The 18,787-nt window shown below is 45.1% G+C and overlaps 2 protein-coding genes across 2 annotated transcripts; one reads left to right on the forward strand and one right to left on the reverse strand.

Moving 5' to 3' along the window:
- The first annotated feature begins 223 nt into the window (after positions 1–223).
- Positions 224–10,154, forward strand: MED4 (mediator complex subunit 4). Its single transcript, XM_033052817.1, has 7 exons — positions 224–355; positions 2,523–2,589; positions 2,948–3,118; positions 3,477–3,534; positions 6,422–6,508; positions 7,262–7,393; positions 9,384–10,154. Exons 1-7 carry the CDS (start codon positions 231–233, stop codon positions 9,554–9,556), a joined length of 813 nt encoding a protein of 270 aa, XP_032908708.1. The 5' UTR covers positions 224–230; the 3' UTR covers positions 9,557–10,154.
- A 2,918-nt stretch (positions 10,155–13,072) lies between these two features.
- NUDT15 (nudix hydrolase 15) lies at positions 13,073–15,512 on the reverse strand. The gene is made up of 3 exons (XM_033052818.2): positions 14,843–15,512; positions 14,539–14,729; positions 13,073–14,008 (listed from the first exon to the last, which is right to left on the reverse strand). Exons 1-3 carry the CDS (start codon positions 14,995–14,997, stop codon positions 13,863–13,865), a joined length of 492 nt encoding a protein of 163 aa, XP_032908709.1. The 5' UTR covers positions 14,998–15,512; the 3' UTR covers positions 13,073–13,862.
- Between the last annotated feature and the right edge of the window lie 3,275 nt (positions 15,513–18,787).

Raw genomic sequence — 18,787 nt, forward strand, 5'->3', positions numbered from 1 at the left:
ACAGGGACCCGGCCCCAACACAGCCCCGAGGAGGCACAAGTGACCCGCTCTGCCCTCAAACCCCCGTCCCCGGGGACGAGCCCCGTAGGCCCCGGAGCCAGCGGCAAGTGATCCTCACCGCGCATGCGCGCGCCGCCTGGCGCCTGCCGCTCGCCCCTCGGCCGCCGGGGGCGCTGCCGCGCGCCTGCCGCGCCTCCCGGGGGGCGGTTCCCGCTCGGGCTCGCGCCCGGATGGCGATGGCGGCGGCGGCGGCGGGAGCCGGGGCCGGGGCAACGGCGGGCGGGGGAGGCGGGGAGCGGAGCAGCACCCGGGACCGGCTCCTGGCGGCGCTGGAGGATCTCGAGCTCTTGGCCAGGTACGGCGCTCGGCCACGGCTGGCGGCGGGGCACCGGGGGCGGGGTGAGGGCTCCCGGCGCGGTGCGTGCGCGGAGCCTCTGGCGGGGGCGGCGGGCGGAGCGGGAGCCCCAGAGTTGGGATGGGAGGGGCCGGCCCGACGGGACCGCTGGCCCGAGGGGCTCGGGTCCGCGTTCTCCGGTCCGCGTTCTCCTGCTCCCCCGCCGTCCTCAGGCCGGCCCTGCGGGAGAGGGGCTGGTGCTGCTGGGGTTCGGCCCGGCCCTGCGCGATGCTTCCCGGCGCTCATCCCGCTGGGAGAGCATCGCTCGTGCTTCGCCTCCCATTTGCACGGAGAAGCAGCGCTTCCTTTTTCTCCCACTTGCTTTTCTCGCTTGGTTGGCACCTGTGTTTCCTGTGAAGTGCACACTCACACGCCGATTTTAGGCATTTTATTAGTCACTGAAAATTATGCTTCAGTCAGAAATACGTAGATGGTGTTGCATGACCTAAGCTGTTTTGGTCATTGCCTGTATTAGTGCTACATTCACCCCAAGTAGGCTGCAGAACTCGTCTTCATGATAGACATGCTCAGATACTTAGTCCGTGGTTGGCCTTGAGTCCAGGCTGATAATCCCCATCCAAGTTGTCAGCCATGTGGTGGAGGCACAGCTGGCAGTGAAGTTTAGATAGTTCCTAATTATTTTCCACACCAGGGAGAGCAGGAGCTTAGCAGAGCATTTTCATAGGGAATAACCTGTGCTATCCATGTGGCTTGCTCGCTCAATGGTTACCAAGAGTAGGATAAGCTATTGGTGAGTTGCTCTTCTTGTGTTTGATTAAATTTTATTCTCAGTCACAGATTTTATTGTGACATAAGGGTTGCTGGAGAACATGTGTTTATGGAAAAATGAAAACAAACTTGTTCTTTATCTAAATTACTGTGGGGTGTTTTTAATGCTGGAACTAGCGTTCTACCACAATGCACCCAGAGCAACGCTCAGCAGCATTTAGTGAATCTTCCTGTTGATCAGCAGAATGTTGCAGCACCCTGGGGCTAGGCCTTTCTCAGTCACAATACTGGTTTGGTAGTAGGGGCAAAAATTAAGCCACATGTCTAATCTGTAGCCTTTCCATTAATTTTGAATCTACATCTGTGCATTATGTGGCTGATGCAGGGTAAAATTACAGCACTTGGTGACATCGCCCTTGATGGTGGCAGCTGACCTATTTAAAATGGATTTTATTTGCTACTGCTTAGTGTTGATGAGGTAGAATAAAGCTTTAGTGACAGTGACAAGTTTCTTTATTCTCTAATTGTTTAAAATCATAGTAGTCTTCAGGAGAGACCAACAGACATAGACCAAGATTAGAGCTTTACTGGGGTTTTTCTTTTAGACATTTCTGGCCCCACTGCTGTATTACTCACACACCCCACTGAGCTGCTTACATTGGACCAAGCAAAGAATCAGTACTTCTAAGGACAGCATCTCCAGATAGACAATTACTTGTGCATAGTGTTGAACTAGCCTTGGAAGCCAAATAACTTTGCTGAATTTGCAGAAAATGCCTTTTTGCATTGTGGTACCCAGAGGTTCTTGCTGGCTTTTCAGAACAGTGGCAGAGTATCTGGATATCAGGAAGAGTGATCAAGAGGTCTGTTTGAGAAGCACTTCTAGCCTAGCACAAAAATATTACCATGGGGTTTTTTATATTTTTTGTGTGCTTGATGCACAGCTAATACACCATTGCGTAAATACTTGTAAAAGAAGTTCCATAACAGACTCTGTTGATATTTGAAAGTGCAGACTTAATTGCTCTAAACTACAAGTATATTGGGAAAAAATAGAGAAAAGTGGAGAACTAAAACACTGAAGATCCTCTTCTGGCAAACAAAGGTAGTAGAAGAAGGGGATGAGTGCACTTCATTATGCTCTTTCTTCTCTCTGTTTCTGCTTATGTCTTTTATGGTATAACAGGAACTTACCACCTGTCTTGAGTTCAAATACATGAGGGCTTCATGAGCTCAAATAACAAAAAAATGTGAAAAATCCCTGCCCAGACTGTACTCCAAAAAATAACTTGCTCAGGTCCATTGATGCCTTTGTAATGATACTAGTACTCTAGTAATTTTGGGATGACTTGATGTGGTAATGCCTTAGAAAATTGTGCTAACGGAGTTCTCCTTTCAGGGAACTAATTGAAATTTTGGCAATTTCAAGAAACCAAAAGCTTCCACAACCAGGAGAGGAGAGCCAGGTAAGCTGACTTTCTGAATTGTGTTTCTCTGGGTAAACATAATGCTCTACTCCTAATTTTTTTCTCATTCGTTTGTTTGTTCTTACTTTCTCCCTTTTTCCTTGCCTGTATTCAAGCTAAGTCGTGATGGGGCTTTGGCCTCACTACAAAGGCATTATTGGTTCTCCTGTTGCTTATTAATTTTTTGTTAAATTTTTAATGTGCTTCATAAGCTGTTTCTACAAACAGGAATAAATTTTATTTAATTTTTCATTCAAAAATGCTTCTATGGATGCCATTTGCTCTTCTTTGTAGCATGACTGAGGGTATGTTGTTACTCTAGCTAAATTAAAAGTGCTACAAAACTGTTGTTCAATAGATCCTGGAGCTGCTGATTCAGAGAGATGGAGAGTTTCAAGAGCTAATGAAGCTGGCAGTTGATCAGGGGAAAATCCATCATGAAATGCAGCTTTTAGAAAAGGTAGTAGAAAAGCGAGATAATGATATTCAGCAGCTGCAGAAACAGCTAAAAGAAGCAGAGCACATACTGGTAAGTTCATAATGATGTGTTTGCTTTTGAGCATCTTTGGTAGAAAAGGTGGTTCTGGGAAAAGTGGTGTTGTTAGTTTGAGATTTAAATATCTAAAACTTCATAAGAGCTTAGTGGTTTGGGTTTTTTATCAGTAGTCAAACACTGTTTAATTATGATGGTATTAAGTTTTTTTATGCTAATTTTATTTTAAACCTACTTTGTTTCTGTGTATTTTGAAAATGTTCATGGAAGTTTCTCTTAAAATGCAATTAAAGGAAAGGGTTTATTCACAGAGCTGACTTTATGTAGATGTTTATAAATTAAAGATGCATTGAAGGCTTGGTTTACTTTGTGGGTTTCTGCTTTTTACAATTAGGCAACAGCTGTTTATCAAGCAAAGGAAAAACTGAAATCAATTGAAAAAGCACGAAAAGGTGAGTATCCATGATTGTACATACTACAGTAATTTCACGACCATAAGGCGCACCGGACTATAAGGCGCACCCCCCGGGAGCCGGCACATTTTGCAACTTTGTAGATCAGATAAGGCGCACCGGTCTATAAGGCGCACCGGGTTTTTTTTTGCAGCGAGGCTCCGCCCCCAGCTCCTCCCGCACGCTTGCTGGCCGAGGCCCCGCCTCAATCCGGCAGCCATTGGCTCCCGGGCCTGCCTGTACCCGGCAGGGCCGGGCTATGCCCACCGCCGCTCCGTGCAGCATCCCCAGGGCCCCGCTGTTCCGGGAGTTCCCTGGCGCTCCGGGTGACCCAATGCCGGCAGGCTTGCCCCGTGCCGCCGCTGCCCCGATTCCAGCTGCTTGCCCCCTCCCCGCGTGGCAGCCGCTCCGATTCTGGCGGTTTTCCCCCTCTCCGCATGGCGGCCGCCGTGCTTCTGGGGGTTTTCGCCCCCCCCCGCGCGGCGGCCGCCGTGATTCCGGGGGCTTTCGCCCCCCCCGCGCAGCGGCCGCCGTGCTTCTGGGGTTTTCGCCCCACCCGCGCGGCGACCGCCGTGATTCCGGGGGCTTTCACCCCCCCCGCGCGGCGGCCGCCGTGTTTCCGGGGGCTTTCGCCCCCCCCCGCGCAGCGGCCGCCGTGATTCCGGGGGCTTTCGCCCCGCCCGCGCGGCGGCCGCCGTGATTCCGGGGGCTTTCGCCCACCCCGCGCGGCGGCCGCCGTGATTCCGGGGGCTTTCGCCCACCCCGCGCGGCGGCCGCCGTGTTTCCGGGGGCTTTCGCCCCGCCCGCGCAGCAGCCGATCCGATCCCTGCGGCTTTCGCCCCCCCGCGCAGCAGCCGATCCGATCCCTGCGGCTTTCGCCCCCCCCGCGCAGCAGCCGATCCGATTCCTGCGGCTTTAACACCCCCCGCAAGGGAGCCGTCCCAATGTCGGCGGGCCGGCCCCGCGCGGGGGGCGGCCCCCGATGCCGGCGGGGGCGGCCCCGATACCGGCGGGTCCGCCCCGCGCGGGGGCGGCCCCGATGCCGGCGGGGGCGGCCCCGATACCGGCGGGTCCGCCCCGCGCGGGGGCGGCCCCGAAGCCGGCGGGGAGGCCCCGATACCGGCGGGTCCGCCCCGCGCGGGGGCGGCCCCGAAGCCGGCGGGGGCGGCCCCGATACCGGCGGGTCCGCCCCGCGCGGGGGCGGCCCCGATGCCGGCGGGGGCGGCCCCGATACCGGCGGGTCCGCCCCGCGCGGGGGCGGCCCCGATGCCGGCGGGGGCGGCCCCGATACCGGCGGGTCCGCCCCGCGCGGGGGCGGCCCCGAAGCCGGCGGGGAGGCCCCGATACCGGCGGGTCCGCCCCGCGCGGGGGCGGCCCCGATGCCGGCGGGGGCGGCCCCGATACCGGCGGGTCCGCCCCGCGCGGGGGCGGCCCCGATGCCGGCGGGGGCGGCCCCGATACCGGCGGGTCCGCCCCGCGCGGGGGCGGCCCCGATGCCGGCGGGGGCGGCCCCGATACCGGCGGGTCCGCCCCGCGCGGGGGCGGCCCCGATGCCGGCGGGGGCGGCCCCGATACCGGCGGGTCCGCCCCGCGCGGGGGCGGCCCCGATGCCGGCGGGGGCGGCCCCGATACCGGCGGGTCCGCCCCGCGCGGGGGCGGCCCCGATGCCGGCGGGGGCGGCCCCGATACCGGCGGGTCCGCCCCGCGCGGGGGCGGCCCCGAAGCCGGCGGGGAGGCCCCGATACCGGCGGGTCCGCCCCGCGCGGGGGCGGCCCCGATGCCAGCGGGGAGGCCCCGATGCCGGCGGGTCCGCCCCGCGCGGGGGGCGGCCCCGATGCCGGCGGGCTCTCACTTCCGGGGTGGCAAATGTTGCAACTTTGTAGATCAGATAAGGCGCACCGGACTATAAGGCGCACTTCCGGTTTTGGGGGGAGATTTTAGTCAAAAGGGTGCGCCTTATAGTCGTGAAATTACTGTACGTAAATGCAGTTCTAAAGAAAGTTGTTACTGAGCTCAAATTGGGCCTTTTTTACTTTTTAAATTCTGCTATCACAGATTTCAGATGATTTGTGTGTAAACAAATTTCCATTTAATGATGAAACTATAACAATTTCCTCAGAATAAAGGCAGGATTGAATTACGTTTTTGTGGCAAACATATTGTAATATGAAAGTGTCTCAGTAGTCTTCCTGGACTGATAATAGTATATCTGATTACCTAAATGCCTTACCAAATTGCCTCAGGAGGTTTGCTAAGAAAAGGAAGAGAATATTTGTGTGTATGTGCACTGTATTTGAAAGACTGACTAGCTGGTGATACTAGATAATAATTGCAGCAATACTTGCCATTCAGTGGCACTTACCAAGCTAAACAATTTTTTTTTTTTTGAGGGGGGAGGCATCTTCTTCAGGTTTTTTTTTTTAATAGTTTCTTTTAACATTTTGTTATGCCTCTTTCACATAGAAAATCAAGGAATTTAATAAAGTTTCTATTAATCTAGTACAGGCATATATTTGGAAGGACTCTCCTGCGTACAGTCTGTAATTACTAAATGAACAAAAAAAATTTCTTTGCTACAGAAAATTCTATAATAAAGTAGGAGCTGAAGTTTTAGCAATTTTTTTGTGCTTGTCAAATACACTTGTTTAAGATGTGTTTTTCACAAGATTGGAGAACCATTGATACTGCATTTGCACTTCTGTGTGTAAAATTAGCTCATCTTTGCATAGTCTGAGAATCTTCTAAACAGTCACTGCATTTGAACCAGGCTCTTAATGTTTGACAAAATCACATTCCCAGACTTTTAGATATTGGTGGCCAATATTCTGAAATAATTAAATGACACAGTCTCTTGAGAATGCAGCAATAATATTTCCCATTCTTCCAGGTGCCATTTCCTCTGAAGAAATAATTAAATATGCCCATAGGATCAGTGCTAGCAATGCTGTTTGTGCCCCTCTGACATGGGTACCAGGTAACTATTGTGTTTATGACAGTAGATTTTTTAAATAACAAATATCTGGTCTTAAAATGCTTTTATATAGTGATAACCACCGGGGTTTATTAGAATAACATTGTTTTCAGCTGTTATGTCTAATATTTCAACAAAAATGGATGTCCAAAGTTCTGTGGACTTCCCATGTATCTCCAAAAGGTTATGAAACTGTCTGCTTTCATTAACAGACTGGTCTCCTCTGTTCTATTTGTTTGCCTTTTTCCTCTGAATGTTTACCCCGATTATAAGTCAAAGCCAAGTATGCTAAAGGCTTTTCTATGTGATTAGTTGTATTCCCTCTTGCCCCTTACAATATTCTTTCAGAGAATGTTAGTAAACAGTGGAGTCAGAAGCAGAACTTTTACTATGACATATTTCAGTTTGGGGTACCTATCCCCTTTGTCCAAGATGAAAATGTGTTTGATCCAATTCCTGTCCTTCCTGTTTAGCTGTGAAGTGGCAGGGAGAGCAAAGATGCATCTTTTAAACATGATGTGTTTTAGTTGCTTTGGGTTGTTTGGGGTTTTTTTTAATACATTTTTTCTGCCAAGTCTGAATGAACAAAGTTTAAGTGAAAGACAGACTTGGTTTAATAATACAAATGTGATGCTTGTTGCTCATTCAAGCAACCAGAGTTGGGGTTTTTTGGTGAATAAAATAGGCTCTGAAGCTAAAGCTAATGCCTGTAAGACAACTGTTATATATTTCAAAGCATTCTTTTTTTTCTTAAAGGGGACCCACGTAGGCCATATCCTACAGATCTGGAAATGAGAAGTGGTCTCTTGGGTCAGATGAACAACCCATCCACCAATGGAGTCAATGGACACTTACCAGGGGATGCACTTGCAGCAGGCAGACTTCCAGGTAAGTGAAACTCAGTTTTGTTTTGTTTTTCTTTATTGCTTATAGATTCACAGCATTTATACATTTCCCCTAGCAAAGCCAAATCAGAGGTAAAGCAATAAAAAATTGTGGTTAATGTTCTTCCCTAGCAGTGAAGACCTGTAAAGAAAGGTAATTAAATTGCATAATTTTTAAAAATTTCATGTTAAACTGCAGACACTACAGCTAAGTCAATATAAACAAAACTCAGTTACCTTCATATATTTTAAATAAATAATTAAGTAATTTTCAGACATACTAGAAAGAAGCACTTTCAGAGCAGCTTTTGCTTAGTGGTGATGACAAAGCATGGAATTGTGAAAGCTGTATTTGGAAGAGAGGTGGTTTATTGTCATTCCCTACCTTTCTTTGAGTCTGTGCTTAGAAGTTCTGGATTTAAAAGACATGGCAGGGGACAACTGCTGAGATAGTACATTGAGTGTAGGAATCAAGCTTTAATCCCTTAATTGCTTTGTGAAATGGGCAATTCCATTGACTTTGGTGGAATTCATTCCTTCATGTAAAAAATTAATTTAGCAGCAAATTACAGTAATTTAATCAAAAGTTCAGTTGCTCTGTACCTGTACAGCATTGGTCTACCATGGTTAGACTAAATGGTGGAAAAAGTCTTAGTTTCGTTTCATAGGAGATCTGTAACAGTTCTTACATACCTGTTCAGCCACTATCAAAAAAAAGCACTCTCTTGCCACTCCATTGGAGAAACAGTAAATTTGGATTTCGTGCTTCTGATCATCTGTCTAACCCTGTTGTCACCTGTTAGGAAGTGACTCGACGTTTTGCATCATCTCACTTTGTAAACCTCTGGCCTCAGATAAAATGGGTCAGTGAGCTGAATGGGACTAGGACCTGACATCTGTCCATAGCAACCCACCAGGGAAATGCTGTGGATGCTGAGGATTGGCCCACATATCTTTTCTGTTCTTTTGAAATATGGTCAGAAATGTTAAGGTTGTGACTTCCCAATGGAGTTTGAGCATGTATTTGTGTATGTTTTGGTAGAGCCCATGCTGGCTGGCTCCTTTGTCTTAGAGGATGCAGACTTGATCCATTTACTTTTGAGTGCTGTCTCTCTAGGAACTTAAAGGAATTTTCAGGAATTTTAGGAATTTTCCTTGAGAAGCTGGAAAATGTGGGATTTAAACTCCTCCAGCAAAGGTCTTAATTGAGTCTTGGGCTCCTCTGTCAGGTTAAACCCTCACATAACTAGACTGTCAAAGTAAGAAGGAAACATTGATTTACAAGAAAGTTGAAGCTGCCTGGGCATTTTAAGTAGGGATGCTGAATCTGTTGGTGCATAGAGGCATGTCCTGAGAATGTTTATTATGGGATTTAGTCCTTTTGGAGACTTCTGCAGAGATGTCTCGTTATTGAGTCCTTAGTGAATGTGCAGGCTTTCTGGATTGCTTGGTAGCCTCCAAACTTTGAGGCTGCTAAACCATTCAGCCTGGTTTAATAGCAGACTGGTTCTAGCATTGAAGCTGTGTAAACAATGTAAAACCCTGGCTTCCATTCTAAGCTTGTTCAGATAAAGGCTTTTCAGGCATATTTGGATAAAGCCTTTTTCTCTGAATTTTAATGGTCTACCTGAAATTTTAAAAATCTAATATTTTAATCTATTTTTGTATACTGACAAATGCTAATTTTCCCAGTAGTTGTGAATGTTAAATCAGTTCAAAATGTGCTTTGAAGATGAAAAGCTCTGTATTGACTAAATGAGTTGCCAAGAGCCACACACATAAATAGGCCTCTCTGGCAGAGCAGGCTTTTACACTTACAGAATTGCTCCATCATGAGATGTTTTCCAGCTGTTACTGGAGGGTTTAATCTGTCCAGAATTCAGAAAGGATTTCAAGATTTGTTTTGATTTTAAATTGAAGTTCTGGTTGAGCTGTCTTGTGGAATTTGTCAGTATACAAAACTGAAAGTTTTCTTGATTATGCCTCTTTTCCAGATGTGCTTGCTCCTCAGTATCCTTGGCAGTCAAGTGATATGTCAATGAACATGCTACCTCCTAATCATAGTAATGACTTCATGCTGGAGCCTCCAGGACACAATAAAGAGAATGAAGATGATGTAGAAGTTATGTCAACAGACTCCTCAAGCAGCAGCAGTGACTCAGACTAGGTACAAGGGGGATGGTATCCCTAGTAGACCTTTCCTGTGGAGAAGGTAGGTTAGATGCTGTTTGTCAAAAACTGCAGTATCCTTTTGTTACACCAGCAGCCCTGTGTTGGGAGAAGATAACAGCTGGCTCAGAAATAGGGTGACTAATTTAAAACCATGGATTACAGACTTGTTTTTTTCCTATTAGATGTTCTGGGAGCTGGGAGAAATGTCTGGGAGCTTTCTGCTGGGGGAGAGATGTCAGATTTTCAGTGATTGTGTAAATGTATGTTTGCAAAAGATGTGTAAATATATATTTATATATATGTATTTACTATACATTAGATAACATAAGTTCCTGGGAAAGAAGGTGTAAGGGGAATCCCCTTGTATGTTAGTAACTTTGCTCTTTTGATGATAGCCTTTTCTATGCCACAAAAATAAAACATGAAGTTTGTAATTTTAGTATCTTTTTTTGTTACTGCCTAGATCCATGTTCTTGATCATCTGTGTATCAGGAACAAAAACATGGCAATAAGGTGTAATAAAAGAGTTTGTAATTATTGTAATATATAATGAATGATTTGTCATAAATAAACTCAGCTTTGATTTAACTTCAGTTTTCCTAACTTGAATCTTAGATAAGTTGCCATGTTACTTCAATACTCAGCACATTTTATCTCAGTATGTTGTTGAATTCTGATTGAGTTTCAGAAGTTTGTACTTCATTTTCCCCTGTGCAAAATGCCCAGTCAGCATTAGAAGCATCTGAGAAGGAGTCATAAGTGGAAAGCCTGTCCTTCCTTTTCGGGTGAGCCCTTCCACGTGCACACAAAGCTGGGCAGACCCTGAGGCAGCGAGTGCCCACCCACTAGGCTGCCCCAATACTTGGTTAAGTGTCCTGGGACCGTGGAGGTGACACACTTTGGGGCGTGCTGCAGATTTAGCTCCTTTCCAATCAAAGTGCTCACGGATTTTTTTGTTCTTGTCATCTATACTTCTTTGAACCTGCTAATTTGTTTACTTTGGCAGTTGCATTTCCTGCATAAGCTGCAATGTTATTTTGTCTTTCCAAAAGCACTTCCCTTGGCTTTCCTTCCCTTGTTCTGTTTTGCTTAAGGAGTCATTTTATGACAGTTGCTTTTCTCTTAGGTAACTGATAAAATTTCAAAACTTATGTGAACTGTTGTTCCTAGCAGTTACAAGTTTCTGTCCTGCAGCATGGCTTCCTGCAGCATGGATCACAGTTCCCTTTTCCATTTGGTAGATTCCTCACAGGAAGTATATGATGAATCAGGTAATTCCTCCTTTGTTCAAACATTGCTGCCAGTAATGCTGCCACCTGTGACCAACATGTGCAAATCCCATAAGGATGTAGAAAGGAGAAGGACTTTAGTCACATTCAGTCACATGAGGCAGTGGGTTTTGTTTTCAGAGACATGGGGAATTTGGTTTTGCCTCAGCTGTTCCTTTTAGAAGTATTTTCAGAGTTATTAAACTGTCACCTCGTTCACAGTCTAAGGTTATTCACATACATACATATTGTAACCTTTATTCAGTATCATGTTTTCCTCTTGGGTGCTTATCTTCAGTATCTTTCCTCTTTAATTCACATTAATCCCAATACATGTGTCCTGTTCAGTCATCTTAGTTAACCTTGCCTATCTGTTTTCTAGCTCACATCAGGTTTTGTCTTAAAACATGTGATCAGACTCATACATGATATTGCAAAGTGGAGTTTCTTAATGATTTGTATAATGGAATTGGTATTTTCTTTCTATATGCCTCTCTTGTAACACATCACAGACACAGTTCACCAGTGTCTTTTATCTTCTAACCTACAAGGACACTCTTGAAACAAAATACAAAAATATATAATTAATACTCATGGGAAGTGTAGTGTTGCAGTCTACCCAAAACTCTTCTATGGCTGTATCATGTAATTCACCACCTGAAATATTGTGGAGGTGGGTGATTGTTTCCAGACATTAGAGGGAATTGAAGCAATGACCACTTCTTTTCCTGGGTTGTTAGTTCCCCCATTAAAGAATTAAATGAGACCAATGTATTACATCTAAGAAATAGGTAAGGCAACAGCTCTGCCTGCTCAGCATAAAATCAAACTCTGGGTAATAGATGCATCCTAATCAGTTTACTTGCGTTAGTGTTCTAAACTATGTACAGTTCAGGAGTGTTTCTCAATGCTTGATAGCTATAATGCCATTTTACGTGAATTCTGTCAGTTACAAACAGTTTAGTGAACCATGATATGGTAACTAAGTATGTACATAATAGATTTTCCTATTTAGCAAAAGTACCAAAAATCAAAGTAAAGACTTAGTTGAAAGGACTGAGTCTTAGCAGCTAAAGTCAACTGAGAACCACATTTTCTGGAGGGGTGGGAAATATAGATGTGTGATACATGAAAAGTTATTTGAGTTGGGGATTGCTGACAGCTGGTTGCAGTAATGCACTGTAGTCTTTTAATTGGTCCATTTAGAAAGGATACAGAAATGCTGACATACGGAGATACTGTTTGTGTCCTCATTTCAGTGTTTACTTGTGTATTTACAAGAGACAGAATGAATATAACCATTAACAAAATATGCCAAGAAAGTATTTTTGCATGACAGAGCATTTTACAGTGGTCCCTGTTATCTCATCAGGATCTAGATGTTTTCTAAAATTTAAAATTGTACTAAATAATTTAATTTTTTTTCTTCATTATTCTTTGTGACAGATGGGCCGGACATCTGTCAACTCTTCCTACAGCTTCTTTGTTGACAGCTGAACGGAACAATTTTCAGTCTGCATAAGGTTGCTTTCAGGAAGCAAATCTCTACTTTTGAATAGAAAGATAAGCTTTTTACAAAGGTAGAGTAGCAAAGGACTTTTTGGTGATATTTCCCATTTCAAGACTGGTGTGTAACATTGCTTCTTTCTTCACTTCAGAAAATGGGTGTCTGTCCTATGGGAAGTTGCACATAATTAATACTTCAAACTCTAAGCAGGAGGATTGCCAGGGGCAGCAACATCTTTATGCCTCATCACTGTTTCTCAGCAAGGGTCATCTCCATTTAAAAAATGTATGCACAAAATAAGGAAGAGCTTTAAACCCCTCAAGCTGATTTATTTTAAGAACTGAGAAGGCAATTCATAATTTCAGGCGATTTAAATCTCTCAGTATTGTGCCTGTATTTTATTCAAAAGAAATTAAAAATACCTTACAACATTTTTCTACAATGAGTATATCTAAAGGAAATAGACAACAGATGTGCTATAAAAGAACCCTGAGAAGAAAAAAATTAGCCAATTAGTGATTTCCTTAAAAGTCATATTCTAAAATTAATTGCTGGTATCTTAGTGACTACAGCTGGAAAAGAATCAAAATTGGTTACAGATTCTAGAAAAATTAAAAATATGAACTCCTTGGTTTTGTATGTACTGTGGGTACTGTAATTTCAGTCACTAACAACTCAGTCATTTAATCAGTCAAACTGAAAATTCACAATTTTACCAAATCTCAGGAGCCAGCCATACAGAACTACACCCATCTCTGCTGTTTAATACCGACAACGTTTATTAGCCACAAAGTATAATTTTTGCCGTGGAGCTACACCTATAAATGAGATTTGTATCAGCCTAGTAGAGTAGGCACCTGTTCATTCCAAGAGTTCAGTAACAAATTGAGATCAATTGCAGAGATCTGAGACATTTCTGCAGATAAATTCAGTGTAACTGAGGCTCTAAACAGAACTCTGTTATGAAAACAACTGGCCAGAAGTTGCATTCCCTGCAATAAGTGATGAAATCTTTCCACATTTATAATACTCTTGATTTTTGAGTGTATACTGCTGTCTGCAGGAAAAAAATGCACTATCTATTAAAGGTAGCTTTTGTTCCTGACAGTAGCTTCATAACTGAAGCTGAGAGACAAGGCTGAGTTTTAAAATTGGTCCAATAATTACAGAAAAGCGGATTTAAACAAGCAAGTTCTGTTGCAACTGCTTTTAAGTGAGTAAGCTTCCCTGGCTAGTGCCAACTTCCAAATGGCTGTTCATCAATATAAAGATTAACTAGATAAAGCATTGAGTTTTCTGTAAAAGCAAATGTTAATTGTTAATTTCTAAACCTAGAAATGGGTCTGGAATGAGAGACAACTGTTGTGTGAAATACGGGAAAAGCACTGTAAGAGTTGGCATGTTCTTTGGGAAAAATAATACTTTCACATGGGCAGGGTGAGCACTTTATATATTTTTTTCCTTCTAAAAGTGGATCTGTCCTTTAGATTTATGTTCTTTATGTTTACATAACATACAATTTGTTTTTACTCTAACTGGTGACTTCCCGTGTACCCCTTTAGATGATCGAACTCTTCTGTAAAGGGATTGTAACCTTGCTCTCTTAAACACCGTAAGGCCCAGAACAGTTGATCTGCTGGAGGAAATTCATCCCATTTGACCCATTCCCAGCCTATAGGGGAAACAAAAAAAAGAAAGGAAGAAAAATCAGAGTATATAGAGTTAAGACAGTACCCAAGGAAACAGCATGAAGCTGTGGCAGGGGAGCTTTAGGCTCCTCTAGGAAAAGGTGGTGGGGAACTGGAATAGGCTCCGTAGTGCAGCCTGTCCGAGCTCAAGGAATGTTTGGACAACCTTCCCAGACACAGGGTGGGATTGCTGGGGTTGCCCCATGCAGGTGGGAACGGGATTTAATGATGCGTGGGGGTCCCTTCCAACTCAGGATATTCTTTGTGTCTCTGATAGAACAATGCTTCCTCTGCCAGTCTAGATGGCTCATGTAGAAATTACCAATGCAAAGACAAGTTCTCTGTTGCGTACCGAGTCATTTTGCCTGAGCAGCAATTTTGTTTCCCAGAGAAGCTGTGGATGCCCCATACCTGGGAGTGTTCAAGGCCAGGCTGGATGGAGCCCGGAGCCACCTGATCTAGTGGGAGGTGTCTCTGCCCGTGTCCCGGGGCTCGGAACTAGCTGCTTACTCACCCTCGTTCTTGTCGGGCTCCTGGTTGCGCGGCTCGGCGCCCGGCTCGGCCTCGCCCTTCATGAGCACGGTGACATAGTGGTAGCGCTGGGACGGGCACACCGCGTTCACGGCCGACGCGAACCGCACGTGGCGCAGCCGCAGCGCCGCCTCCTCCAGCGTCTCCCGCGCCGCGCACTCCGCCAGGCTCTCCCTGCGGGCGGGCAAGGCAAGGGGAAGGAGGGCAGGGAAAGGCACGGCCGCCTCAGGCAGGGCACGGGGGGCAAGGCAAGGGCAGGGCGGGGAGGGAGGGCGCGGGGCTCCTACCCGAACTCCAGGTGGCCCCCGGGGAGCTGGTAGGTGCCGGCGCCCAGCGCGCCTTTCCGCTTGCCCAGCAGGACGCAGTTGGGGTGCGCGGCGCTGGTGACCACCACCCCCACGCCGACCCCCGGCCGCCGGGGCTCAGCCGCCTCCTCGCCCATGGCAGCCCCGGGCGCTCGGCGAGGCGGGAGGGGCGGACCCGCCAATCAGGGCTTGCGATCCCGGGTTTTGGGAGGCCCTTGGGCGCGGGTGGTGCTGACGTCGCTGGTGAGGAAGGTGGAAAGGTTGCAGGGCAGGCGGCGGAGCCAGAGGTGGCCTGTCCCGCTGTTTGCATGGGGCTCCTTGCCTCGGCGTGCGCAGGGACTGGGGAGGTTACCGGCAGTAGAAAAGGCGTTTGTGCAAAGGAGGGCAGCTGAACACAAGTAGGATACGAATCGGTTTTTGAAGGTCAGGGAGCCAGTCGGTCTCTGACTGCAGAGCTGTTCGGTGATCTTTACAAAGTGGCCCTTCTTTGGTTAGCCCACTGTTTCTGGTCTATGAGGAGTCTGATGCTGAAATGCCACGTTGGAATTATTTAAAAAGGAAGCTACAAACTTAGCTGAGCAGAGCTCCACAGGAGGAATAACAGTTCCTGACTGATAAAGAAGAAATAAAAGTTTCTGCTGGCAAATCTTTACCTTCATTCTCACATTTTTACAAATTACAGAGATATGTAGAATACAAGTTACAAGCTTTCATTTTCTTTATAAACAACTGTGAAGTTTGTCAGATTTTCCCCTTCTTTAGCCTATTGATCACAACAGAGAAATAAGTTTTTTTTTTGCAGATCTTTCAAATTGGTTTTGGGTTTTTGTTTGTTTGGTTTTGGTTGATGGTTTTTTGGGTTTGTTGTGGGGTTTTTTTGTTTGTTTCTTTTTGGTTTTTGGGGGGGGAGTTTTTTGTAAGGTTTTAAAATATCTAGGTATAGATGCTTTTATTTACATAAGAAGGTCAGAGGGCCAAGCTGGCTGAAGCTTAATCACATTTTCTGGGATCAGTTTTCTGGTGTTTAATTGCCTGAAGTGGCTCATTACAGCATCAGATGGGTCCCAGTGCTGGCATGAAGGGCATGTAAGGACCGAATGGCTGGGCGTGCTAGAAGCAAGCTTGCCCTTTGGCCTTAACTGTGCTTAACTGTGATGTCAGCCCATACCCTGAATTACTGACATTAGTAAATAATAGCAATAATAAATAAAATAATCTTGGACAAATTGCCAAGGTAACAAGATTTTTCATAAATCAAGCTCATCCATTTGTATCTGTTCCCCCAGTACAGCTGGAGTGTCCTAATTTCCAGATGAAACACCAGACATATCAGTTATATCACTTCTATATTTACATGTTAAAAAGACAGTGATCTTACAAAAGCCATATCAAAGTTAGTGTGGCAAGATTTTCCTTTCCTCTTTACCATCCTTGTGATCACAACAAAGATGTGAAGTTTTACCCTTTTACAAAACTTTAAATGGCTATTTTTTTGTTAAGGTTTTGAAATCTGTTTGTATACAGATGTTTATAGTTGTTTCAATTTTTTTACCTTACATTTGTGATCATTAATATAAAGAATACCGTATGAAAAGAAGCATTTTGTTGTCTGAATCTGTTCTGATTGGTTTCATTTTAGGATTTATTTAGGACATGCCTGTGCAGCCAGATTTTGCAGATCATGAAGTAAATACAGGCTGGTTTTCTGAGTTTGATGGTGAACAGACATCCACTGAAAAAAGACATGGGAATAAACCAAGAATGAGAAAATAGCAAAATCCTCTGCCACAGTAGTATGTTGAAAAGCTTGCAAGATTATGATTTATGTGTACTTGTAAACTTATTTATTGATATTTTTTCTGAGAAAGTACTACTGTGAGACAACCAACCAAAATAGTGTATTTAAAACAGCATGAGTCCAGCAGCTACTGGAAAAGAGGCAGATATTTTTCAGGCCAAATCTCTCATTCCTTATGCTAAGGCTTTTATTGATTGAAGTGTTATTGAATGAACTGTATGTCTGAGATTGTCTGGATCAGAAAAAAACCTTTTTTTTTTCATTGTTTTCTACCATGCTGTGGGCAGCACAGGGAGGGGATGGGACAGAGGTTGATCAGATTAACTGTAGCATAAAGCCAAACCTGATTCAGCAAACTGGTGCAGAGATTACAATTTTAGTAGGATGTGTTCCTTGACGCAACTTCCAGCTCAGGTACATAAATGAGGGAGACAGTGAGTCAGAGCAGAATGGTGGGACTAACCGTGTTAGAGATAGGCCAGATTTATGTCAGATTAAAATGACGACATGGCTGTTCCCTAAGAAGAGCACACATAGGAAAAGCAGGTTAGAAAAACACAAGTGAACAGCAGCTTATAGAAAAGCAGCTACACAAGCAGAAAACATCCATCTTTCTGAGAATTTCATACACATGGTTCCCTGGCTGTGGAATCTACTATGTACTACTGCATTTGCTTAGCAGAAGTATGAACTGGAAGATATAAGGATTATATTTAAATATTTTACATTGCAAAGCTGGCATTTAGAAGCTGGGTGGAATGTGACAGCAGTGCAAGACACCAAAACAAACATGACACCAAAGTCCTGCTAGCATCTTGGCTGAAACTTGAACTTGAAAGATTTTTCCTCTCTTGCATTCAAGCAGCTGGTTGTTATCCTAAACCCTGATACTGAAAATGTAACATTATTAACTGTTTCCTCACTTTTATTTTGGCAGAATTATTTCCATGACACCACATGCTTCCATTAAATGGCTGTCTTTTCCCATAAATCATTGCTTGCTGTAATAGTATGGCTTCATAGGCATTATTAGTGGAAATAGGGTGAAATGTGATATGTAGTTTTTATGTTGAAATGTAAATAACCTCTGATCACATTTACATATGGAGAGAATAATGGTATGTGCAAGAGCAATAGTGCAAATTAGAGCTGTACTGCAGGTGTGCTGTCTTCATTGCTTGTTATTATTTCTTTGCTGTGTACAGACAGGACAGAGTCATTGGAATGAGTGAAGATGCTGAGGCAATTCTGTTTTATTTGTAGCTTTGTCATTAACACTTTAAGTGACCTTGGGTAGCTCATAGGCAGGTGAAAATGGATTGTGCTTCAGCTTCGATGGAACTTCTGGGTGTACTCAATCCCAGGGGACCCTGAATCAGAAGAATATAGAAGTGTCTGTTCCTTGTCCATCTAGGATAGTACCTGGAGGACCAGAATGCATGTCTGGAATACAACAGGCAAGAAATCATGACAGGGTTTTTGACTACTATTCTACAGCCATCTGCGGCTCAGTGACTTCTCAAGGCAGAAGTGGCTTCCGTATATTTACTAATCCTCTTGTTTATCTTCTTTAACCTACCAAGACTCCTCTTGAGCCCATGTAAATTTTCGTCATTTGCAGCATCTGTGACAAGGTGCTCCACAGTTTAGCTATGTGAAAGATCATTTTTGCAAACCAAATCCTTTTGCTTTCACTGAACCTTTCACCTGCCAGCCTTCCCTGTTTGGGAAGAGATGGTGCATTAGTGATTAATGTTCATACTGTATTCTGTAGAAAACTGCACCTATCCAGACCTGAGAGTGCACACATTAAATGCCTGTTTGATAGCACAGATGTCAGAATTGTTGCAGGAGATAAACCAGAGCACCTTCAGGGAAGGACCTTGGATTGTCTTTTCTGTATGACTGGGAGGAGAGATGTTATAACCTGTACGTATTGCAGATGGGTGCAGTGAATAGTTTCACATTGTTAGATGTGCCTGAGGGTCCCCTTAGCAACCTACAGCTTGTTCAGAGACAATCATGATGGTACTCCTGCAGACCAGCAGTGCAGAGAGAATTTATCATCTGTAAGATGTGCAATGTAAGGCAATGTAGACATCACTGAAGGATTCTTCTCACTTTGCTTC

This window comes from Catharus ustulatus, chromosome 2 (assembly GCF_009819885.2).
Source record: "Catharus ustulatus isolate bCatUst1 chromosome 2, bCatUst1.pri.v2, whole genome shotgun sequence".
NCBI lineage: Eukaryota > Metazoa > Chordata > Aves > Passeriformes > Turdidae > Catharus > Catharus ustulatus.